We start from the raw sequence: 25,684 nt of genomic DNA on the forward strand, positions 1-25,684 counted from the left end.
GGACCCGTTTATTCCAACTCTTTGCTTCCTGTCTGCCAACCAGTTCTATATCTACATCAATTCAATACTCCCAATACCATGTACCTTAACTTTGTATAATAATGTCTTGTGTGAGACCTTGTCAAAAGCCTTTTGAAAGTCCAAATATACCACATCCACTGGTTCTGCCTTATCCACTCTACTAGTTACATTCTCAAGAAACTCTAGAAGATTTGTCAATCATCATTTCCCTTTCATAAATCCATGCTGACTTGGACCGATCCTGTCACTGCTTTCCAAGTGCGCTGCTATTACATCTTTAATAATTGATTCCAGCATTTTCCCCACCACCGGTGTCAGGATAACCGGTCTATAATTACCCGTTTTCTCTCTCCCTCATTTTTTAAAACGCGGGGTTACATTGGCGACCCTCCAATCCATAGGTACTGATCCAGAGTTCATGGTATTTTGGAAAACGACCACCAATGCATCTTCTATTTCCAGGGCCACTTCCTTAAGTACTCTGGGATGCTGACTACCAGGTCCTGGGGATTTACCAGCCTTCAATCCCATCAGTTTCCTAACCCGATTTCCGGACTAATAATGATTTCCCACAAATCCTCCATCCCGCTAGACCCTCGGTCCCCTAGTATATTCGGGAGCTTATTTGTGTCTTCCTTAGTGAAGACAGAAGGAAAGTATTTGTCTAATTGGTCTGCCATTTCCGTGTTCCCCATTATAAATTCACCCGATTCTGACTACAAGGGACCTAATTTCGTCTTCATTAATCTTTTTCTCTTCATATATCTGCAGAAGGTTTTGCAGTCAGTTTTTATGTTCCCTGCAAGCTTACTCTCATACTCTATTTTCCCCCTCCTAATTAAAATCTTATTCCTCCTTTGCTGAAATCTAAATTTTTCCCAGTTCTTAGATTTGCAGCTTTTTCTGGCCATGTTATATGCCTCTTCCTTGGATTTAACCCTATCCCTAATTTTCCTTGGATTTAACCCTATCCCTAATTTTCCTTGTTAGCCACGGTTGAGCCACCTTTCTGGTTTTATTTTTACGCCAGACAGGGATGAACAATAGTTGTAATTCATCCATCTTATCTTTAAATGTCCATCATTGCCTATCCACCGTCAACCCTTTAAGTATCATTCGCCAGTCTATCCTAGCCAATTCACGTGTCATACCATCGAAATTTCCTTTCTTTAAGTTCAGTACCCTAGTCTCTGAATTAACTGTGTCGCTCTCCATCTTAATGAAGAATTCTACCAATTATGGTCACTCTTCCCTAAGTGGGCACGCAAGATCAGAATGCTAATTAATCCTCTCTTGTTACACAAGACATAGTCTAGGAAGGCCTGCTCTCTAGTTAGTTCCTCGATATATTGATCTAGAAAACCATCCCTTACACGCTCCAGGAAATCCTCCTCTGCGGTCTTGCTACCAATTTGGTAAGCCCAATCAATATATAGGTTAAAGTCACCGATGATAACTGCTGTACCTTTATTGCACAAGTCCCTAATTTCCTGTTTGATGCCATCCCCAACCTCCCTACTATTGTTTGATGGTCGGTACACAACTGTCACTAACGTTTTCTGCCTTTTGATGTTTCGCAGCTCCAGCCATATAGATTCCACATCATCCAAGCTAATGTCCTTCCTTACTGCTGTCTGATAGAAGAATGAACTGAATCACATTTCGCCGCAATTTCCACTGCATTTATTTTCGAATATTTAGCCACTTCCATGTTATACAGCATTGATGTTATGTTCCCAATATTGTGTCTCGTAGGACATAAGATCATAAGAGCATACGAAATACGAGAAGGAGTAGGCCATATGACCCTCGAAACTGCTACGCCATAATAAGATCATGGTTGAACTTATAACACGATTATGGCATGTCATACCCTGACAATTGTCTGCTGCTATATTTAGTTGCGGATGAGTGGGAATAGTATTCTATGAGTATAAAGTCCTGTATGGACAAGTTGTGATGAATGCCATTTTCTGTGAGGTAACTTCTATGTAATGCCACGTAAATTAAACTAAACGATGCAATGTTAAGTGATGACCAAGAACAAAGTGACCCGAGGGAACACATACACACATCTTTAAAAGATCCAGGAAAAACCAGGAAGGCTGTTAATAAGGCATACGGATGCTTGGCGTTATAAATAGAGGCAGAAAATACTGTTAGAATATTTATAGCGGTCTAAATCTAAAAAAAATAGTCAAATGTCCCGGCTCCTGTTGCTTCAACATTTTAGCAAGAATATCAATGGTTGTAACTGGAAAGTGGAGGAATTGGGTCGCGTCACTTTGCTTGAAAAAAACAGTTTGGTAATGAAAAGATAGAGAAATGATGAGTTAAATAATGATGATCACACGCAAGTCAAGAGGTCAGCAGGACTTAGATAAGGGACATAGGTGCTAGAAGAGCCACATACCTAAATGACTAGAACACAGGAAACTACCAGAGGGCAGCTTGCAAGGCCATAATGAAGTTGGTACTCTGAGAAAATTCTGACACATTCCTGAGAGGGACATGATGTTTCTCCAGCCAAGGCAAGAGATGAGGTCTGTTAAAACATGGCAACACATCGCATGACCCATGCGAAGTCAGTTAACAATGTGTCAGCATGGTGGAATAATTAATGGCTGGAATTTAAGAACAGAGATGCGTACGTGCAGCCTAAGGCAGACGAATATCAGAACGATAGCGCATCCCCTTCAAAACGTAATAATTATTAGGATGATCAGAAGTCCATAGCCGAGCAGGCAGCTTAGAGAATCGTGACTAATCATTCTGGGGCCGAGGGACCAGTTTGCATTTCTCGCTTGCCATTTTCTTGGTTGGTAGATAATGTAATCCTAAGACAGTTGTATATATTACTGTTAAATCAATACTTTTGAATACAGCACTCAGACCTGAATCACAGGGAAGTTATTTGATCCACGCCTAACAACGCATTGTTATGATAGTAACCAGGGAAGAAATGTGTTTTCATTTGTGTCCATGGGTGGGCCAGAGCAAAAGGTTTCAAAACAACACGTGGCAAGATAATTAACACGATTCCGATGGGAAGAGGGAGGAGAGGTAAACACAAGTTCAAGTGCGGGATGGGGAATAATTATCACAAGCCGGAGATAGGGCGGAGGTAGCATCTCCACATATATAAGAAGAGAAGATAGTTACCTCTCAAGGTTGAGAGCATAAGCATGGCGAGTACACCTAAAGGGTTATCTTCTAGAATCCAGGCGTACGTGGGAACGTCATTAGGGGCATATACGTCTCTCATAGAGAAAGCACACAACTTGGAACGGTTAGAAGAATTGATAAAAACACTAACCAAAGTAAACCGAGTGAAGAAGAACAACTGAAAAGATTTGGTTACACTGTGGCAGTGACAGATAATTATAATATATCGCAAAGTATTCTCCCCTTATATTCTATCCCGCTGGATATATATGCTAAAATTCCATTACCATTTTGATAATTTTTGGTACCTGGACACTACATTTTACTGAGCGTTATACATGGACCCATAACTCTCTTTGGACTTACACTGTGACGAGTATTTCACCAGTTACAAAATACTCGGATCGCTCCGTTTATGATTTATAAATCACTGGTTAGAGCCATCTGGATTATCCGGTCCAATTCTGTGCACCACGATTTAGGAAGGATGTAAATGACTTGAAGAGGCTGAAGAGTAGATTTACTAGAGTATCACCAAGGATAACATAAGGATATAAGAGCTTACGAAATAGGAGCAAGGGTAGGGATCCTTTGGCTCCTCGAGCCTGCACCGCCATTCAATAAGATCGTGGCTGGTATGATATTGCGCTCAGCTCCACTTCCCTGCCCGCTTCCCATAATGCTTCACTCGTTTATCGCTCAAAATATCTCCACCTTAACTATATTAAATGACACAGCCTCCACAGATCTCTGGGGCATAGAAGTGCACAGATTTACATGATGAGGGGCTTCAGTTATGTCGAGAGACGAGAAAAACTGGTTTTGTTAAAAATATAAATACTTTAAGGCTGCTATGTAAATGCAAGTGGTTGTTCTTCTTGTTTTTCTTCTCCTTAGATCAGTGAGCATCAGGGTGAGATTTAATAGAGGTGTTCTAAATTATGAAGGATTTTGATGGAATAACTAAGGACATATTCCCCATTATAACATGCCTGGAAACCAAAGAATTGTGATTGACGATAATTGCCACATTAACCAGGTGGTAGTTGTATTGGGGCATGGGGAGGGGGGGGGGGGTGCGGTGGTAGCGATTATGAGACATCTATGTTTTGGAATGAACTGCTTGAAAGTATGATGCAAGCAGATTCTATAGTGAATTTCAGGAGAAAATTTGATATATGTTTGCAAAGCAAAGAAAAATTGCGGGCCATGGAAAATAAAATCGGGGTGTGGTACAAATGATTTCATTCTTTCAACGATCTGGCTCATGCACAATGGGCAGAATGGTCTCCTTCTGTGCGGTATTAATCTATGATTCTACCACTACGGTGTCAGATAAATAATCTGTTCAAATTCTAAGTTATCTGTGAATTCACATATTTTAGACACCCCAATCATGTTCATGCTGAACTTATTACTCACCGAGGAGAAACATTTAATTTCGTGGAATAAGAACAGATGCAGGTGTGGTGCCTTGAAAAAAGGTAATACAGATATCAATGATATAAACGGTCAAAGGAGGAATCGTATTTTATACAAAGGGGTGTTCAACATTATAATAATTAAGTGATGTTTCATAGTCTTACAACACTAGTTAGTCCACAGCTGCAGTACTGCGTGCAATTCTGGTCACCTCATTACAGGGAAAATGCGATTGCACAAGAGGGCACATAGTTGATTTACGGAGATGTTGCCAAGATTGGAACATGTTATCTACGAGGAAAGGTTGGATAGGCTGGAGTTGTTTTCTTTGGAACAGAGGAGGCTGACGGGAAATTAACTGAGGTGTATAAAATTATGAAGGGCCTAAATCGCTTTGATAGGAGGGATATATTTCCCTTAGCAGAGGGGTCAGTAATTTGGAGCATAGATATAAAGTAGTTGGTAGAAGCATTAGGGGGCGGAAGAGGCAAAAATTAACTCACGAACAGAGTGATATGGGTCTGGAACTCATTGTCTGCAAGGGCGGTAGAGGCAGAAACCCTCACATTTTAAAGTTACTTGGATGGGCATTTCAAGAGCCGTGACCTACAGATCTAGTGCTGATGGTAGAGTTAGGCTGGGTAGCTCTTATTCGATCGGCAGGGACACAATCGTCCGAATGGCCTCCATCTGTGTCTTAATATTTCTATGATTCTGTAATTTGCAAAGGAACTTGGGGAAGCATGGCGTGAATTTCAAAGTCATAGGAGGTTTCGAGAGGGTGTGCAGTGAAATATTTTACATTTCAGCCAAATAAAAATGCACACACACACACAAACAGAATCATAGGATAGCACAGAGTACAAGAAGGTTATAAGGCCCAGCGAATCTGTGCCAGTTCTTTCGAGGAGCACTCTAGCTCTTTTCCCATAGCCCTGCAATCTTTTGACCAAATAATTATCCAATTCCCTCAGAGGTTGCTATTGAATTTGTATCAATCTCCCTATCAGGCAATGCATTTCAAGTAATACCCACTCGTTGCACAAAAAGCTTTTCTCATATCCCCTCTTATGCTTTGCCAAATTACATTAATTCTATGTTCTCTGGTTATCGACCCTTCAGCAATTAGAAACAGTTTCTCTTTAGTTTCTCGATCTAAATCTTTCATGGTTTTAAAAAGCTCTAATAAAATCTCCTCTCAGCCTTCTCTGCTGCAAAGATAAAAATCCCAGCTTATGTAGTCTATCCACGTAACTGTATTCCCTCATCCCTGGAACCATTCTAGTAAAGCTGTTGTACACCCGCTCCAAAGCCTTCATGTCCTTCCTAAATATTGCCCGGAATTGTAAACAATACTCCAGCTGGGGCAGAACTAGCGTTTTATATCGGTTTATCATAAATGTCAGGCTCTTGTACTCTATGCCTCTAGTTATAAAGCCAAGGATCGCAAATGAGTGATTTACTGCTTTGTTACCCTGTCCTGCTCCTTTCAAAGATTCGTGCACAAACACCACCAAATCTCTTTGTTCGTGCACCCACCTAAAAATTGTACCATTTAGCTTGCATTTTGCATTCTTCCTACCAATATTTATAATCTCATACTTTCTGTGTTGAATTTTATCTGCCACTTTCCGCCCATTTTGCCAGCCTGTCTATGCCCTCTTGAAGTCTATAGCTATCCTCCTGACTGTTTACTACACTTACAAATATTGTTTCTTTATGCAAATTTCGGAGTTGTCCCATGTACATCCCGCTCCAAGTTATTAACAGATATCAAAATCAGCAGTGGTCCTAGTACTGAACCTTGTGGATCAACACTGTATACGCCCCTCCAATCCGAAAAAACAAGAAGTCACCTCAACTCTCTGGTTTTTAGCCCTTAGCCAATTTTGTGGCCACGTTTACACTGCTCCTTTTCACTCCTTGGGCTTCAAATTTGCTAACATTTCCAATACATGGTGCCATAGAATATAGCCCTGCCTCAAACTTCTGTCAGCCCTTTCCAAGGCTACTGTCAAAAAGGTAGCTCAGAGGCACATACGTCGCATCGAAAGTCAGCTACTGATCACATTTAATATTAGTTTCCTCTGCAGTGTTGTGAAAATGGTCATCCAGGTCCCATGCTGTCCTGTCACCTGGATAGTTCCTCCAGCCTTTTATTTACAATATCTGAGTTATGACGTCCTTTTATACAGAACCAAGACACTGAATCAATATGTTACAATCACGAGGTTGCTTAGCTTCTGACTAAATGTGCCGTTCAAATTGCGCAAGTTCCTCTTTTTTCTTGCCCCAGTCACAACCAAACACTCTCTGGGCTTGGTTATGAACTAATTGCACAACTCAGATGGAGAACAGCCCATACACAGGAGAATGTTATCTTTCAGACACGATTGTAAATGTTTTTTTCGATTTTGTTTCCAATCCTCAGATCCATAGAATTATCTATTACTCGGGCCTTTCTCCAATTTATCGTGTCTCATTTCCTAATCAAGACATTCTACCGACCATCGCCTGCCTGTCTTTTAATGATTTGTTAAGCGACCCCCATTGGAAAAGGCAGTCTGTTTATTAGCCTTTCTGAATGGCAGGATTTGAATTAAAAAGCTGAAATCACCGCAAGTAGCAACTGAGGGTAATGGTCACACCACTATAGGAAGCAAAAAGTTATATAACAAAAAGTGCATTTTATTATCAGTGCGTTGTTTCTTGCTCATGAAATTTCTCACTTAAAAATGTCAGCCATTTTCTAAATACAAAACCCAATCGAATTTTAAACATTTGCCACTGACCTGTGCTGGGCACAACCTGTGCTTGCGAAAGACAACCTGTAAGGAAGGAGAAGACACAATATTAAACAACGAGTGTATATGATTATATATCCATATAAATAGCTATGTAACGTAAAGTTATTTCGCACGACTGTGAAAGTACTATTACTAAAAGCAGTGCAACGGATTGGTGGCATTGTCCTATGAGGTGGAGATTTATCCTATGAGCTGGGGGAATTGTCCTATGAAGGGAGATGGATTAGACTACGTTCTCCAGACTTTAGATGAATGAGAGGTGATCCCATTGCAAAGAAGAATGAAAGGAGATATATTGTCCTATGAGGAGAGATTGAGTTGGCTAGGCCTATATTCTCTTGAGTTTAGAAGAGTGAGAGGTGATCTCATATTTTTTTTGCACGGCTTAACAGTGCAGATGCAGGGTCGATGTTTGCCCTAGCTGGAGGAGTCTTGAACCAGGGGCCACAGTCTCAGAATAAGCTGTCGACCATTTCAGACTGATATGAATATACATTTTTTCACTCGGAGGGTGGTAATTCTTTGGAATTCTCTACCCAGTGGGCTGTAGATACTCAGTCCTTGAGTACATTTAAGGCTGATATGGATGATTTTTGGATATTAGAGAATCAAGTGATTACGTGGATAATACAGGAAAGTGGAGCTGAGTCAGTATATCAGCCATTAACTTATTGAATGGTGGGGCAGGCTTGAGGGCCAGAATGGTCTACTCGCTCCCGTTCTTATGTCCTTTAAGGAAAGAGCACCTAACTGGGACAAGTATAAACATATAAAAAACGCGGCCTTGCTAAGATTGCTCACGTGCCGTTAACATAACTTACAAAGAGGATCATGAAAGTTTGATAAAGTCGAACAAGATTAATAAAAGCAGCAATTTGAGGTGGTGGATGAACGGACAATACATGAGTACATTAATAAACGTAGGCGTGCCTTCAGCCTACTAGGCCAACACGCTGTAATTCGCTCCGTAACCAGGTCCATCTCCCCTTCCTCCCTGAAGACACTCCTTGAAATGTACTTGTTTAACTAGGTTTCTGGACAAGCTCCTGATATGTCCTTCTTTGCTTCCGCGTCACTATTTTTATTACAGCACTGGAAATTTGCCTGTCGATATTTGTCTACGTAAAAGGAGTTATACAAATGCAGGTTTTGGTTGTTGGATTCATAGGCAGTGAATTCTGGATCTGTGCAAACGTAACAAATGATCACTTTACGTTCCAAACATGAACAAAACAAGGTAAAACGACAGATGAGATTGACTGAATTGTGTTTTGCTTATCGTTTTCAACTGTTTTTTTTTCCGCATTTAGGGATTCAATTTTATAATGCTGTTAATTCAGTGTTGTAGGAACACGTCTACTTGTGAAAGCAGCCAGTGCAGGTCAGCAGAACTGTAAAACTCTCTTAACCTGCTCCTGCAGGCTCTTAATAAACGTAACACTTAATAGATATGCCCCCAAATATGTTGTTGAATTTAATCTAGATTCCTTGCAGATTGTGGTAGCGATACACTCCAGCGAAAAAAGAACGATTTTGAATTTCTAGTACGCCTTTCACGATCTCAGAACATCTCAAAGCACTTTACAGCAAAAGAAGCTAAGTTACTGTTGCTCTACGAGGAAGCACGGCAGCCAGTTTGTACACAGCAGAAGCCCAGGGACAGCAATGTGAAAATTAACTGAAAATCTGTTTTAATGATGTTGGCGCAGGGATAAATATTCGCCAGGATACCAGTGAGAACTCACTTCCTCCTTGTAATATTGCCATGTGATCTTTTATGGCCATCTTGAGAGGACAGAGCTGGCCTGAGAGGAGAGTTAGGCTCTCAGTGTAACGTCTCATTCGTAAAACTCTGTTGACGGCAGTGCAGCACTCCCTCAGTACTGCACCGGGACATCAGGATAGATGTTGTGTCCAAGTGTCCAGAGTCGGACTGTGGAACCACAACATACCGACTCAGAGGCGACCACGGCTTTACAACTGACCAAGTAATAATGATAGACCAGCTTTGCTTTCTGGTTCCTCTTTGTCAGATCTGAATTTTACTTAATACATTCAAAGGTTCAGCAAAATCAACAATAAAGTCAGTTATATAATTGGGCAAAATTACTCGGCAATACTCACACACTGTAAGGAACATCAGGTTGAACAGCATTTTGAGTTGGCATTACATATATTCGAACGGTGGGGAATTCTGAGGAAACTGCACTAAACGGCTGTGACAGAAAACGACTAGAGGCTTTGACTTCTGCGCACAGCATTGCGGAAGCCAAGTTTCCTTTGGCTGAACCAAAGGCAGTTGTTTCCTAAGATAAGGCAGTGGAGTCATGTGATGTGCTGTCTACAACTGACGACAAGCCTTTGAGCGCACCAAATAGTAAGGATTGTACTGTTGCATTATGAATAAATAGCTTTAATGTGAATCATATAGTTACTGGATTAGAAATATATTTTCAATGCAGAAAACTTGTGCGCGAGTTGCGAAATCTGAAACACAACACCCTACCTATCAGAATACTGAGCGTATTAGGTGAGTGTATTCACCAGGCGTGATTATGCGTGCTAGATGGAATCAGGAACGTCCTGTTAATATAATTGAGCGTCGCTCCCCATGTTAACTCAATAGGTCCTTCAGATGGCACTAATAAAGAGGGCAAAAGGCTGAATTGGTTGGATAGAGATATGGTATGAGGAAGATTTATTCGCTCATCTTCTTGGGCCTTAAAACTCCGAAAGCAGTCCTGTAAGTGCATACGTATTACTGTGCATCATCAAATTGAAACAGTACATCTGAAGTAATACTTTCAGCTCGGAACAGATCGCAGGATGAGCAGGAGAGTATTTGTGTTTCCAAAGAACAAGTTTAATTGGACGTCAAATATGGTCAATAGTTGGAGTGGATTCCTAAGATTGTTTATTGCAGGGCCTTCTGACAGTTTAGGAAAAATAGGTATTTAAAGGAAGTTCAAGAGAAGGGCTGACTATGAACATTGTATAGAAGGCCATGATTATGCCATGGAGTAATATATGCAATTGTGGGCGCCTCGGGGATATGACGACCTGCATACGTTGATAGATTCTTAAACGTGACACACAATACACTATTAGCGTCTTATTTCTTTAAATCACAAGAAACGTTTTGTGGGTTAGCAGTCTACAGTGAGTTCCTCTTTGGTTAGCAGTTATTGGAGTCACAAGACGGACTAACAGTGATGAGAGTGTGACAGTAGACAAGGTCACAGTTGTCAGGGTGACATTTGTCAGGTTTATAGCAGTCAAGTTGCCAGTACTGAACGTGAGAGTTGACCTGGTGTCTGATTGGGTTGTCAGTTCTCATGGTAACAGTAGTCATGGTGACAGTGAAAGAAAAAAAGACTTGCATTTATATAGTGCCTTTCACGACCACTGAACGTCTCAAAGCGCTTTACAGCCAATGATGCACATTTTGAAGTGTAGTCATTTTAAAGTGGGAAAGGCAGCAGCCAATTTGCACATCGGAAGCACCCACAGATTGCAATGTGATAATGACCAGATAATCTGTTTTTGTAATGACGATTGAGGGATAAATGTTGGTCTGGACACCAGCTCATCTGAAAGACGGTACCTTCGACAGAGCTGCATTCGCTCAGCACTGTACTTGAATGTCAGCCTAGACTTTCATTGTGCTCAGGACCCTGGAGTAGAAATTGAAACCACAACCTTCTAGATTCGTAGGCATGTGTGCTACCCACTGAGCCAGCGTTAACAGTTGTCCAGATGAGAATAGTCAGGTTGAACGTTGTCACCATTAAATAAGTCATGCTGACAGTAGTTAGAGTGACAGTTCTCAGTGTGACCATAGAATAGAATCATAGCAATTTACAGCAAGAAAGGAGGCAAATTCGGCCGAGCATGTCCTTGCCGACCGATTACGAGCTATCCAGCCGAATACCACTTTCCAGCTCTTCGTCCATAGCCCTTTAGGTTGCAGCACTCCGAGTGCATAACCAGGTACTTTTTAAATGTGATGAGGGTTTGTGCCTCTACCACACTTCCAGGCAGTGAGTTCCAGACTTCCACCATCCACAGGGTGAAATATCTCCTCTTATATAAACTCTAAACCTCCAAGCAATTGCTTTAAATCTATGCCCCCTGGTTGTTGATCTCCCTGCTAATGGAAATAGGTCCTTCCTATCAACTTTATCTTTAGAAACATAGAAACATAGAAAATAGGTGCAGGAGTAGGCCATTCGGCCCTTCTAGCCTGCACCGCCATTCAATGAGTTCATGGCTGAACATGCAACTTCAGTACCCCATTCCTGCTTTCTCACCATACCCCTTGATTCCCCTAGTAGTAAGGACTTCATCTAACTCCTTTTTGAATATATTTAGTGAATTGGCCTCAACAACTTTCTGTGGTAGAGAATTCCACAGGTTCACCACTCTCTGGGTGAAGAAATTCCTCCTCATCTCGGTCCTAAATGGCTTCCCCCTTATCCTTAGACTGTGTCCCCTGGTTCTGGACTTCCCCAACATTGGGAACATTCTTCCTGCATCTAACCTGTCTAACCACGTCAGAATTTTAAACGTTTCTATGAGGTCCCCTCTCATTCTTCTGAACTCCAGTGAATACAAGCCCAGTTGATCCAGTCTTTCTTGATAGGTCAGCCCCGCCATCCCGGGAATCAGTCTGGTGAACCTTCGCTGCACTCCCTCAATAGCAAGAATGTCCTTCCTCAGGTTAGGAGACCAAATCTGTACACAATACTCCAGGTGTGGCCTCACCAAGGCCCTGTACAATTGTAGCAACACCTCCCTGCCCTTGTACTCAAATCCCCTCGCTATGAAGGCCAACATGCCATTTGCTTTCTTTGCCCTTCATAATTAGGGATTGTAGTCTACTTGAAAGCATTCACTGTGACAATAGTTAGGATGACAGTACGCAGAATAATGTCAGTCAGGGTGAAAATATTCATGGTGTCGTGGTCAGGGTGGCGGTTTTCAGTGTTACAAGTAGTCCAGGTAAAAGTAGTCAATGTGACACAGTCAGGTTTACGTTGGTCAGGGTGAAGTTGCTAAGGGTGACATTTGTCAGTGTAACACTTGTCAGGGCGCCGGTTTTCAGAGTGGCAGTGACCCAGGTAACAGCAGTAAGAGTTCCAGTTGTGAAGGTGACAAAAGGCAGGGTTTCATTTGTCAGCGTGACAGTATTCAGCACAAGCTGGTGGATTGTCCCCATTAAAATCAAACTGATTGGCTGGCCGCCTCACAATATGTGCAATAAATAACGACAGTCTCTTTGAAAGTTAAATGGTATTGAGCAGAAGAAAATCACAGAAAGCTGCAGTGCAGATTGATAGCTTGCATTGAAAAGAGAAGTAGAACCACGGGAGGCGCTGGCCTCTTACTAAGCGAACAATTACAAAGAGAAAACGCTGATTACGATCACTGAGATTCAGTAGCTAATTACAAAACTCAGTTCTGACAACAGGAGACACGTGACACACCGTGCCTGATGCTCAGTAAAGTAGTTCGAAACAGAAAAATAGCTTTTTTGCGGTAACCCTTGTAAACACGTGTAACCAAGTAACCCTGGGTTATTAATATCATTACGGTGGAGATATACAGATTTGTGAACGATAAGGGAGTCAAGGTTATGGGGAGCGGGCAGGGAAGTGGATTTGAGGCCAAGATCAGATCAGCCATGATCTTATTGAATGGCGGAGCAAGCTCGAGCGGTCAGATAGAATATTCCTGCTCTTATTTCTTATGTTCTTATACACTCAGGAACTTGAGACCCTCGAAGAAGTCGCTTCCATTGTGGTATTTGGTCTTACTCTCCCAAATTGATAGGCTATGTTAATTACAAAGAAGATTGCGTTGGTCCTCCATTATTCAGCAGAGGCAAACAGTTAAAATCTCCACCCCGCTGCCCCGAAAACAGCCTGTAAAATACTCTAACACCAGAAAAGGATGTGCACAAACAAATCAGGAGATTCTTAACCACAACGGTTGAAATCTACTCTGCACATATCTGTGTGTAAACGTTAGTATCACATTTCCTCTGTAGTTGCATTGATACAAAACGCGACCTCTGGAATGACTCAATTGCATTGGAACAACTATATTAACGCATCGAAGGAAAAGAGAAGTGTTAGCAATCTTTTACTCGCAAGCAGGGAAGTGGTCGGAGGTCAAGGGGGATGGTGACAAACATAGAAACATAGAAACATAGAAAATAGGTGCAGGAGTAGGCCATTCGGCCCTTCTAGCCTGCACCGCCATTCAATGAGTTCATGGCTGAACATTCAACTTTAGTACCCCATTCCTGCTTTCTCACCATACCCCTTGATCCCCCTAGTAGTAAGGACCTCATCTAACTCCTTTTTGAATATATTTAGTGAATTGGCCTCAAAAACTTTCTGTGGTAGAGAATTCCACAGGTTCAACACTCTCTGGGTGAAGAAGTTCCTCCGCATTTCGGTCCTAAATGGCTTACCCCTTATCCTTAGACTGTGACCTCTGGTTCTGGACTTCCCCAACATTGGGAACATTCTTCCTGCATCTAACCTGTCTAACCCCGTCAGAATTTTAAATGTTTCTATGAGGTCCCCTCTCATTCTTCTGAACTCCAGTGAATACAAGCCCAGTTGATCCAGTCTTTCTTGATAGGTCAGTCCCGCCATCCCGGGAATCAGTCTGGTGAACCTTCGCTGCACTCCCTCAATAGCAAGAGTCTCCTTCCTCAGGTTAGGAGACCGAAACTGTACACAATACTCCAGGTGTGGACTCACCAATGCCCTGTACAACTGTAGCAACACCTCCCTGTCCCTGTACTCAAATCCCCTTGCTATGAAGGCCAACATGCCATTTGCTTTCTTAACCGCCTGCTGTACCTGCATGCCAACCTTCAATGACTGATGTACCATGACACCCAGGTCTCTTTGCACCTCCCCTTTTCCTAATCTGTCACCATTCAGATAATAGTCTGTCTCTCTGTTTTTACCACCAAAGTGGATAACCTCACATTTATCCACATTATACTTCATCTGCCATGCATTTGCCCACTCATCTAACCTATCCAAGTCGCTCTGCAGCCTCATAGCATCCTCCTCGCAGCTCACACTGCCACCCAACTTAGTGTCATCCGCAAATTTGGAGATACTACATTTAATCCCCTCATCTAATTCATTAATGTACAGTGTAAACAGCTGGCGCCCCAGCACAGAACCTTGCGGTACCCCACTAGTCACTGCCTGCCATTCTGAAAAGTACCCATTTACTCCTACTCTTTGCTTCCTGTCTGACAACCGGTTCTCAATCCATGTCAGTACACTACCCCCAATCCCATGTGCTCTAACTTTGCACATCAATCTCTTGTGTGGGACCTTGTCGAACGCCTTCTGAAAGTCCAAATATACCACATCAACTGGTTCTCCCTTATCCACTCTACTGGAAACATCCTCAAAAAATTCCAGAAGATTTGTCAAGCATGATTTCCCTTTCACAAATCCATGCTGACTTGGACCTATCATGTCACCTCTTTCCAAATGCACTGCTATGACATCCTTAATAATTGATTCCATCATTTTACCCACTACCGATGTCAGGCTGACCAGTCTATAATTCCCTGTTTTCTCTCTCCCTCCTTTTTTAAAAAGTGGAGTTACATTGGCTACCCTCCACTCCATAGGAACTGATCCAGAGTCAATGGAATGTTGGAAAATGACTGTCAACGCATCCACTATTTCCAAGGCCACCTCCTTAAGTACTCTGGGATGCAGTCCATCAGGCCCTAGGGATTTATCGGCCTTCAATCCCATCAATTTCCCCAACACAATTTCCTGGCTAATAAGGATTTCCCTCAGTTCCTCCTCTTTAATAGACCCCCCGATCCCTTTTATAACCGGAAGGTTGTTTGTGTCCTACTTCGTGAATACCGAACCAAAGTACTTGTTCAATTGGTCCGCCATTTCTTTGTTCCCCGTTATGACTTCCCCTGATTCTGACTGCAGGGGACCTACGTTTGTCTTTACTAACCGTTTTCTCTTTACATATCTATAGAAACTTTTGCAATCCGTCTTAATGTTCCCTGCAAGCTTCTTCTCATACTCCATTTTCCCTGCCCTAATCAAACCCTTTGTCCTCCTCTGCTGAGTTCTAAATTTCTCCCAGTCCCCAGGTTCGCTGCTATTTCTGGCCAATTTGTATGCCACTTCCTTGGCTTTAATACTATCCCTGATTTCCCTTGATAGCCACGGTTGAGCCACCTTCCCTTTTTTATTTTTATGCCAGACAGGAATGTACAATTGTTGTAGTTCATCCATGCGGTCTCTAAATGTCTGCCATTGCCCATCCACAGTCAACCCCTTAAGTATCATTCGCCAATCCATCCCAGCCAATTCACGCCTCATACCTTCAAAGTTAGCCTTCTTTAAGTTCTGGACCATGGTCTCTGAATTAACTGTTTCATTCTCCATCCTAATGCAGAATTCCACCATATTATGGTCACTCTTCCCCAAGGGGCCTCGCACAACGAGATTGCTAATTAATCCTCTCTCATTGCATAACACCCAGTCTAAGATGGCCTCCCCCCTAGTTGGTTCCTCGACATATTGGTCTAAAAAACCATCCCTTATGCACTCCAGAAAATCCTCCTCCACCGTATTGCTTCCAGTTTGGTTAGCCCAATCTATGTGCATAGTAAAGTCACCCATGCTGATGGAAACTCGTTCGCCAGCTGCATGTCTCATGTAATGAGGCAACTTACCCTGGCATTTTGCATTCATAATCATGTGTGATTACTAACACTGAAATAAAGAGCATGCTGATAGACTGTGGCTATTTTCTTCAAAACAGCATAGGTTACCGGGTGATTTGATTGAGTTGATTGGGAAAAGCGACATTTATGTATTTATGTATTTAATTTATGCCAATGCTTGAAAAACACCAACTTCCATTTATATAGCGTCTTTTACATTGTAAAACGCCCATTGGCACTTCACAAAATTTGACATCAAACCACATAAGATGACCAAAAGCTTGGTGAAAGAGGTTGATTTTACGTTGCGTTTTAAAGGCAGAGATAGAGAGATGGAAAATTTTAGTAACGGAATTTTAGAAATTACGGCCTAGGCAGCTAAAGGCATGGCCACCAATGCTGGACCGATTAATATTGGGACTGGTCCGGAGGCCAGAATTGGAGGAATGCAGAGATCTCGAAGGGTTGTAGGCCTGGAGGAGTTTATAGAGACAGGGAGGGGCGAGAGCCATAGAGGGATTTCAACACTAGGATGAAGATTGTAGGGCTGGAGGAGGTTATAAACACAGGGTGAGGTGAGACCCATGGAGGATGAGGATGAGAATTGTAGGGCTGCAGGAGGTAACTGAGATAGGGAAGAGGACAGGGGCCATGGAGGGATTTGAAAAGGAGGATGAGAATTGTATGGGCTGGAGAACGTTGCAGAGATAGGCAGAGGAGAAAACCATTTGAACATGACGTTGAACATTGTAGAGCTGGAGGAAGCTATTATGATCGAGAGGGGGCAATGTATATGGAGGGATTTGAACAGGAATATGAGATTTGTCGGGGCTGGCAGAGTTCACTATGATAAGGAGGGGCGATTTGAAGAGGAGCATGATCATTTTAGGGGCTGGAGGAGGTTACAAAGATAGCGAGTTTCTAGGTCCATGGAGGTATTTAAACAGGAGGATGGGAATTGTAGGGATGGATAAGGTTAAATAGATAGGGAGGGGCCAGGGCCATAGGGATTTGAACAGGAGGATGAAAATTTTATGGGCTGGAGGAGGTTACAGAGATAGTGAGGAGGCGAGTTGCAATGGAGGGACTTGAACAAGAGTAAGAGAATACTAGGGCTGGAGGAAGCTGCAGAGATAGGGAGAGACGAAGGCCATGGAAGGATTTAAACACAAGGTTGAGAATTGTCGAACCGCAGATGGTTACAGAGATAGGGAGGGTGCAAGGGCCATGGAAGAATTTGAAGAGGAGGTTGAGAATTGTAGGATCGCAGGAGGTTAAAGAGTAGGGAGGGAGATGGACATGGAGGGATTTGAACAGGAGGATGAGAATTGCAGCATCCCAGAAGGTTACAGAGGAGAGTGGGGGTTGGGGGCGAAAGCCATGGAGGGATTTGACCACGAGTAGGGAGAGTTGTAGGTGCTGGATGTGGTTACAGAGACAGGGAGGGCGTCGTGCCATAGAGTGATTTGAACAGGATGGGGAATTGTACCGGCTGGAGCAGGTTGCAGAAGTAGGGAGTGGGCAAGGGCCATAGAGTCATTGAACTGGAGGATGGGGAATTGTACGGACTGGAAGAGTTACAGAGATAGGGAATGGGCGAGGGCCATGGTGGGAATTGAACAAGAGGTTGAGTATTGTAGGGCTGGAGAATGTTACATAGATAGGAAGGGACGAGTGCCATGGTTGGATTTGAACAGGAGGATGAGATTCCTAGGGTTGGATGAAGTTACAGAGATAGGGAGGAGCAATTTGAACACGAGGATGAGAATTTTAGGGGCTGAAGGAGGTCATAGAGATGGGCAGGGGCAAGGGATCTGGAGGGATTTGCACTGGAGGATGAGAATTGCAGGGATGGAGAATGTTACATAGATAGGAAGGGACGAGAGCCATGCAGGGATTCGAACACGAGTATGAGAATTGTCGGCGCTGGAGGAGGTTACAGAGAAGGGAGGGGTGAGAGCATTGAAGGGGTTTGAACAAGAGGCTGAGAATTGTAGGCTGGAGGAGGTTACAGAGATAAGAACATAAGAACATAAGGAATATGAGCAGGAGTAGGCCATACGTGCCCTCGAGCCTGCTCTGCCATTTAATACGCTCATGGCTGATCTGATCATGGACTCAGGTCCACTTCCCTGCCCACTTTCCATCACCCCTTATTCCCTTATCGATTAAGAAACTGTTTATTACTGTCTTAAATTTATTCAACATTCCAGCTTCCACAGCTCTCTGAGGCATCGAATTCCACAGATCCACAACCCTCTGAGAGAAGAAATTACTCATCACAGTTTTAAATGGGCGGCAGCTTATTCTAAGATTATGCCCTCGAGTTCTAGTCTCTGCTATCAGTGGAAACATCTTCTCTGCATCGACCTAATCAAGCCCCCTCATAATCTTATACGTTTCGATAAAATCACCTCTCATTCTTCTGAACTCCAATGAGTAGAGGCCCAACTTACTCAACATTTCATCATAAGTCAATTCCCTCATCTCTGGAATCAACCTTATGAATCTTCTCTGAACTGCCTCCAAAGTAAGTATAACCTTTCGCAAATATAGAAACCAAAACTGCACGCAGTATTTCAGGTGTGACCTCACGAATATAACTGCAGCAATACTTCGCTGCTTTTATACTCCATCCCGTTTGCAATAAAGGCCAAGATTCCATTTGACCTTCCTGATCAGTTACTGTACCTGAATAATAACATTTTGTGTTTCATGCACAAGTACCCCCAGGTCCCCCTGTACTGTGGTACTTCGCAATATTTTGCCATTTAAATAATAACTTGCTGTTTGAATTTTCCTGCCAAAGAGCATGCCCTCACACTGTCAAACATTGCATTCTATCTGCCAAATTTTGCCCACTCACTTAGCCTGTCTATGTCCTTTTGCATATTGTTTGTGTTCTCCTCACACATTGCTTTCCCTCACATCTTTGTATCATTGGCAAATTTGATTACATTTCACTCACCCCCTTCCTCCAAGTGGTTAAATAGATTATAAATATTTGGGGTCCCACCACTGATCTCTGCGGCACCCCACTGGTTACTGATTGCCAACACGAGAATAAGCCATTTAACCCTACTCTCTATTTTTTGTTTGTTAGCCAATCCTCTATCCATGCTAATATATTATCCCCAGGGAGGTGGCAATGGCCATGGAGGGATTTGAACAGGAGGATGAGAATGATAGGAGCTGAAGGAGGCTATATAGTTAGGTAGGGACGAGAGCCAAGGAGGGATTCGAACAGGAGGATGGATAATTGTAGAGGCTGGAGGGAGTTTGCAGAGATAGGGAGGAGTAATTTATACATGGCGACGAGAATTGTTGGGGCTGGAGGAAGTTAGTGAGTTAGGATGCGGACGAGGGCCATGGAGCGAGTTGAAAAGGAGAATGAGAATTGTAGGGCCGCAGGTGGATACAGAAATAGGGAGGGGGCGAGGACCTTGGAGAGATTTGAATAAGGATGAAAATTTTCGGGCCGGAGGAGGTAACAGATATAGGGAGGGGCGAGGGCCATGGTGGGAGTTGAACAGGAAGATGAGAATTGTATGACCGCAGAAGGTTACAGAGATAGGGATGGGAAATGGCAGTGAAGACATTTGAACACGAATATGAGAATTGTAGGGCTGGAGGAGGTAACAGAGTTAGGGAGAGGGCGAGGGCCATGGAGGGATTTGAACGGTGAGTATGAGAATTTTCGGGCCGGATAACGTTGCATTGATAGGGAGAGACGAGGGTCATGGAGGAATTTTTTACAGGAGTATAAGAATTGTAGGGATGGAGGAGGTTACAGGGATAAGGAAGGGCGAGGGCTATGGACAGATTTGAACACCTGGATTATAATTGCATGGGTGGTGAAGGTTACATAAATAGGGAAGGACGAGGGCCATGGAGGGATTTGAACAGGACGTTGGGAATTGTAGGACCGCAGGAGATTACAGAGACAGGGAGGGCGAGAGCCATGGAGGGATTGAATAAGAGGATGAGAATTGTAGGACTGCAGCATGTAGCAGAGATAGTGAGTTGCAATTTGATCATGGTGATGAGAATTGTAGGGGCTGGAAGAGGTTACAGAGATATAGGGAGGGGGCCAGAGCCATGGAGGGATTTGGAAAGGAGGATGAGAATGGTCGGTCTGGAGAAAGTTACATAGATAGGAGGGGGCGAGGGCCATGCAGGGATTTGAACAGGAGAATGAGCATTGTAGGACTGGAGGAAGTTGCAGAGAAACGGAGAAATGGAGGGGAGATGCCATATCCCCATTGCCTGATGTAACTCTTGCTCATTGTTTTTCAACAGTATAATATAACTCATTATATCAATGTTTTAAAACGATAGTGCACATGAATACGGAAACAAACAAATGATCATATAATTAATATATGTTACTTAAATCTTTAAAAGTACACTAAACATATTTACTTTCATCACTATAACTGAAATAGAATAATTTTTTATCCGGGTACTCAAATAGACCTCTGGTGCAAACGTGCAATCCTGCAGTTTGTGCCAAACATTTTGAGAACGTTTGTAGGGTGATGGATGTGGGGGAGGATGTCTTGTGGATACCAAATGAAGATAGCCCTGTTTCTCATAGTCCACAATATGTTATCTAATTCGAATGGATAATTCGTTATTCAATATGTTGGTTAATTTTGATGTGGCACGCTCCGATCTGCTGTCTCTGCACTCAGAAGGAGGGTATTATTTGCAGGGTCCTTTGCTTATATGTTAATTAGACGGCAGAGAACTAATGAAGTGATGGAAAGGCCGCGGGTGAACAGTGGACATCAGCAAAAGGAGAAGGCCATTCAGCACCCCAAGCCTGTGTCACAATTCTATTAGACCGTATATGTGCTCAACTTGAGATTCATGCTGAACTCAAAGCTTGGTGGCCAATATCGACCTGTGTAACTCTTTTGCCCAGGTAGCAGTTGAAGCGAATCGCATAGATTCATTTAAGGGGAGGCCAGATAAGTAATTATGGGATAAATGAATGGAATGCTGATAGGGTTAGATGAAGTACGTTGGGAGGAGAGTTATGTGCAGAATAAACCGCGGAAGCGGGTCGAACGGCCTGTTTCTGTGACGGAAATTCGATGTAATTCCATGAAAGTCACTGTAGATTATCCTACTTCGAATTACACTGATGTGATTATTATACACTCAGGTGCATCTCATTACAAATTGCTTCTTTCATGAGCATTACACTTACTCTACATTGGTACCATTTAGTGAGCAGTTCAAAGTAAGTGGGTTATTACACTGCTAATTTAATTGTATCATTGTAGCGTTAAAGTAAAGCTCGTGCAAGAGGCACTACCTAATGGCATCAGTGCATCAAAGTTCCCCGACCTCCGCTCATCTACGTCAATGATGGGTATAAGGCACAGTATTTTCAGCTAGAAGAAATGCTGTTTACATAGTTTTGAGAACAGATAGATTTATCTACCAGGAGCTCTGAACTACATAAATAAATCACGATATTTTTACATGACTACACATTGTATCAGCCGCAAGAGCCTTGAAGAGCTGCTTAGATATAGGACATGTTCCAACTACTCATTAATTTAGCAGTTGCTGCAGAAAACTGGTTGGAACCACAACATGTGCAGAAAGACAGTTTGGAAATTATTTGTAGCTAGGCATGTTTTTACTGCCTGTTGGGAGGATTTTGTTAAGATGTAGTTATTCCATCCTGGACTGTCACCAAATGCTCCAACAAGTTATTTAACGCCAATTAATCCTGTGATGCACGGGACGTTTGCTCAGTTACAGATACTGGGGTAAACATTCAACTTGTGCTTGCAGTGAAATGTATTGGACGAACGTGACACTCACTGCTCGATGAGCTCCAATGACTTAGTTTAAATATCGAAGGATGCTATGCCATCTTTATAAACGAAAGGGTACAATCCTAAACGGGGTGCGTGAACAGAGAGACTTGGGGATATATGTGCACAAATCGTTGAAGGTGGCAGGGCAGGTTGAGAAATGTAGCTGTGATGTACCTTTAGAAAACATTGGTTCGGGCTCAACGGAATAGATTTTTGTGTCCCGATCTGGACACTGAACGTTAGGATATCTGTGAAATCTTTAGAGAGGGTCTGGAAAAGATTTGCAAGAATGGTTCCAGGACTGATGAACATTCGTGACGTGGATAGACCAGAGAAGATGGGGTTGCTCTTCTTGGAGCAGAGAAAGCGGAATGGAGATATGATAGAGGTGTTAAAATCATGAGGGTCGAGATAAAGTAGACGGAACATATTGACTGAAGTGTCGAGAACCAGACCAAAATATTTAAGGTGATTGGCAAAAGAACCAAAGGCGACATGATGAAAAAAATGTCTTATGCAGTGTGTGTATGAGCTGGAATGCATTGGCTGAGAGGGTGCTGGATTCAGATGCAATAATATTTTTTGTAAGGGAATTGGATAAGTCCCTGAAAGATAAAAAAGACAGGGCTTCGAAGAAAGTGCTGGGAATGAGACTTGATGATGTGGTCTTGCTCAGAACGGGCACGGGGCCGACGGGCTGAATGTCCTCCTACTCTGCTGTAATCATGTTCAGCGGTACCACCCATGTTCAATCCCTCCCCCAATCTCAGCAGTTGATTCACAAACAGCTCTTTCTCTCATCGCAGATAAATAAGTAGGCATCTCCATTTGGAGTTTGTTAGACTAACAGGAACATGAACTGTTGTGATAAACACGCATTGAGTTTGAATAACCATTAATTGAATTTTATTCAGATGTCTTTCAGCGACCAACGTTATCTCTGAACTCACTGATGTAATTCTGAAAGGAAAAAGTGTTACCATCACGTGCAGGAGTCCCCGTTCATCTCTAAAGCATTATTTTTTCAAGGGTGGCAGGTTTATCCATTATGAGAATGTTCCTGCGAGCATTCTCCACAGGTTATCTGATCAGCCATATCAAACATACAGACAGTGGAAAATACATGTGCAAATATGTGATGCAAATCGCAGTTAAGTGACAATCGTCACACAGCAACCATCTATATTTAAATGTAAAAGTTAAGCGGAAGACAAGACTGACATAGAAATTGATCCCTTTCCTCCCGTTTTCACGGTCAGTGGGTGTCTGTTTAAGTGCACGTTAGATATATGGCCGTGAAGCCAACTGTTCCTTGAATGTTTGTAGGGGTTGAAAAATAAGTCTGATAACTTGCTTCATCGCTGTTATTGTCAGAGCCAATATTCTGTAACAACCCTGTTGTCACCTTAGGGATAGAGGGCACATGCTAAGGTCAGTTCGATAAACATCATAGAAATGGAAATTAAACTTATTCAGTGCATGCCAATTATTTGACGTTCTGAAAAGGATACTTTATATTTTGGGTATTATATAATTATGAATTGGCATTACTATGCTTGTAAAGAGAGCTGCACAGGCAGAAAACATAACTGAACTGGTAGAGAACGTGAAGACGGTGCAGATGTGATTTACCAGAATAGGACGAGTATTGAAAGATTTCATATATGTGGTGAGACTGAAGAGGCTGAGATTGCTTTCTTTAGAATAGAGGAATAATGGGAATATTTAATACCTCTTTGACCAAGCTGTTGCCCTTTTATGTCCTTATGTGGCTCGGTGGAAAATTCGGTTTGTTAATGCTCATGTGAAACACTTGGGGACGTTCTACTACTTTAAAAGCGTTGTAAAAATGCAATTTGTTAATGTATTGAAAATTATGATGGTTCTGAGAAGAGAAAATAACAGAAACTGTTTCGACTGGCGGAAGGGCCACTAGCAGAATTAAGATATTTTGAAACGGAACCATAGTGGAGATGAGAATACTTTTTTTTACTTTATGTGGTCAGTTGGCATGTTCTAGAATGCACTGCCTGAAAGGCTTGTGCACAACAGATTTAATGTTAACTTTCTAAAGTGAATTTCATATATTTTGCCAAATGTACGGAATAAAACAAGTGAATTGGACTAATTAAATATCTCTTATGAAGTCAGTACCAGCCCGAGGAGGCGATTAGCCTCTTTCAGCGTTGTACGATTCAAGGAACTAGTTTGAACATTATGAGATAGTCATTTCTTATCTACACAACTTATTTAAATACAGTAATGAGAATTGAACGTTTCCTATTCCAGATTAGCTTCCCAAGCCAACAATATCTCTAAACATAGCTCCAGATGTCTTCACAAAGGGTGAGACTGTTTGGATTCGATGCGCTGGACGTTTTCGCCATACAGGCAGCAAGTTCTACTTGTATCGAGAAGGAACAAATTATCCTCTTGAAATCGGGGAAAGTCAAGGATCTCAGCAGGATCTCACTTTCGCCATTAGCAATATAAACGAGAGCAATGACGGGAAATACAAATGCTTGTATCAAAGAGTCGTAAGGCGACATACAGCCTCTTCACCTTTCAGTGATTCAATTCAGGTGACGGTGATAGGTAAGTGATGTTTTCTATCGAATAAATGCATTTCACATCACTCGCTCAGTCTCTTTCGTAGGATCGATATTCATGTGTGCACAATGGGCTGTATCCCCTTGGCAACCTACCATTCTACCTGCTCGATACTGAACTCCATTAACATGTATGCGATACGGCCTGTCGAATTTCTAACCCAGAATGTGCAGCTTCTGGATGCAGGCACAGGATAGATAAATATCTTTACGGGCTTGTGGCCACTGCCGTTACAGACGAGCACACGAACAGGAGTGGGACATTGAGCCCCTTGAGCAAGTTCCACTCTTAATTTCGTTCATGGTAGAACTGTATCTTACCTCGGCCTACCCGCCTTGGTTCCATATCCTTTAATACATTTACTTAAGAAAAATCTATCAATTTCAGTTTCTAATTTTTAAATTTACCTAGCATCAGCAGCTTTAGGGGGAGAAAGTTTTACATTTCCATGAACTTTTGTGCGAAGATGTACTTCCGTACTTTACCCCTGTAATGTTAAGTATATTCTCCTTGATCTGGACTCCCGCACCAATGGACATATTTTATTTTTATTTCCTGCATCAAATAATTTACTCATCTTAAATCCATCGCTTAGTTCACCACTTTACGAACAATGACACAAACGAAAAGACCATCTGGTCCATCGACCCTGTCCCACACAATGGCGATTTCTTAATATTCTATACACTACTTTTTTGAACACGCCCTGGTATGTCACAACGTAGATGATGGCACACAACGTCATATTTGCAAATTTGTCGATGACATATAGATAGGTGACATTGTAGGTTCTGTAGACGAAAATTGCAAAGGGATATTGATAGAATAAGTGAATGGGTGAAACTGTGGAAAATTGATTTCAATGTATGCAAAAGTGAGGTTGTCAAACTTGGACCATAACAGGATAGAACAGGGTAAGTACTCAATGGTGAAAAACTAAAAACAGTGGATGTCCAAAGACCTGTATTAGTCCAGGTACATAGATAATTAAAATGTCATGAACAGGTACAGAAATACTAATGGGATACTGGCCTTTATATCTAGAGGATTAGAAAACAAGGGGATAGTAGTTATGCTGAAGC

The 25,684-nt window shown here is 42.3% G+C and overlaps 1 protein-coding gene across 4 annotated transcripts in view; it reads right to left on the bottom strand.

Annotated features, from left to right (window-relative positions):
• The window catches only part of LOC139247338 (killer cell immunoglobulin-like receptor 3DL1), a 91,222-nt gene that overhangs the window by 36,692 nt on the left and 28,846 nt on the right, over window positions 1-25,684 (bottom strand). For 2 of the 4 annotated variants that reach the window (XM_070871614.1, XM_070871618.1), the window contains exons 1-2: window positions 9,540-9,671; window positions 7,401-7,436 (exon numbers count right to left, since the gene is read on the bottom strand). In XM_070871614.1, the coding sequence (XP_070727715.1) occupies window positions 7,401-7,436; window positions 9,540-9,570 (67 nt within the window). In that variant the 5' untranslated portion in view covers window positions 9,571-9,671. Of the gene's footprint in view, window positions 1-4,608; window positions 4,660-7,400; window positions 7,437-9,539; window positions 9,672-25,684 lie in introns of those variants that run through there. The other 2 variants (XM_070871615.1, XM_070871616.1) reach the window with 2 other exon arrangements.

This window comes from Pristiophorus japonicus, unplaced genomic scaffold, assembly GCF_044704955.1.
Source record: "Pristiophorus japonicus isolate sPriJap1 unplaced genomic scaffold, sPriJap1.hap1 HAP1_SCAFFOLD_270, whole genome shotgun sequence".
Lineage (NCBI taxonomy): Eukaryota > Metazoa > Chordata > Chondrichthyes > Pristiophoridae > Pristiophorus > Pristiophorus japonicus.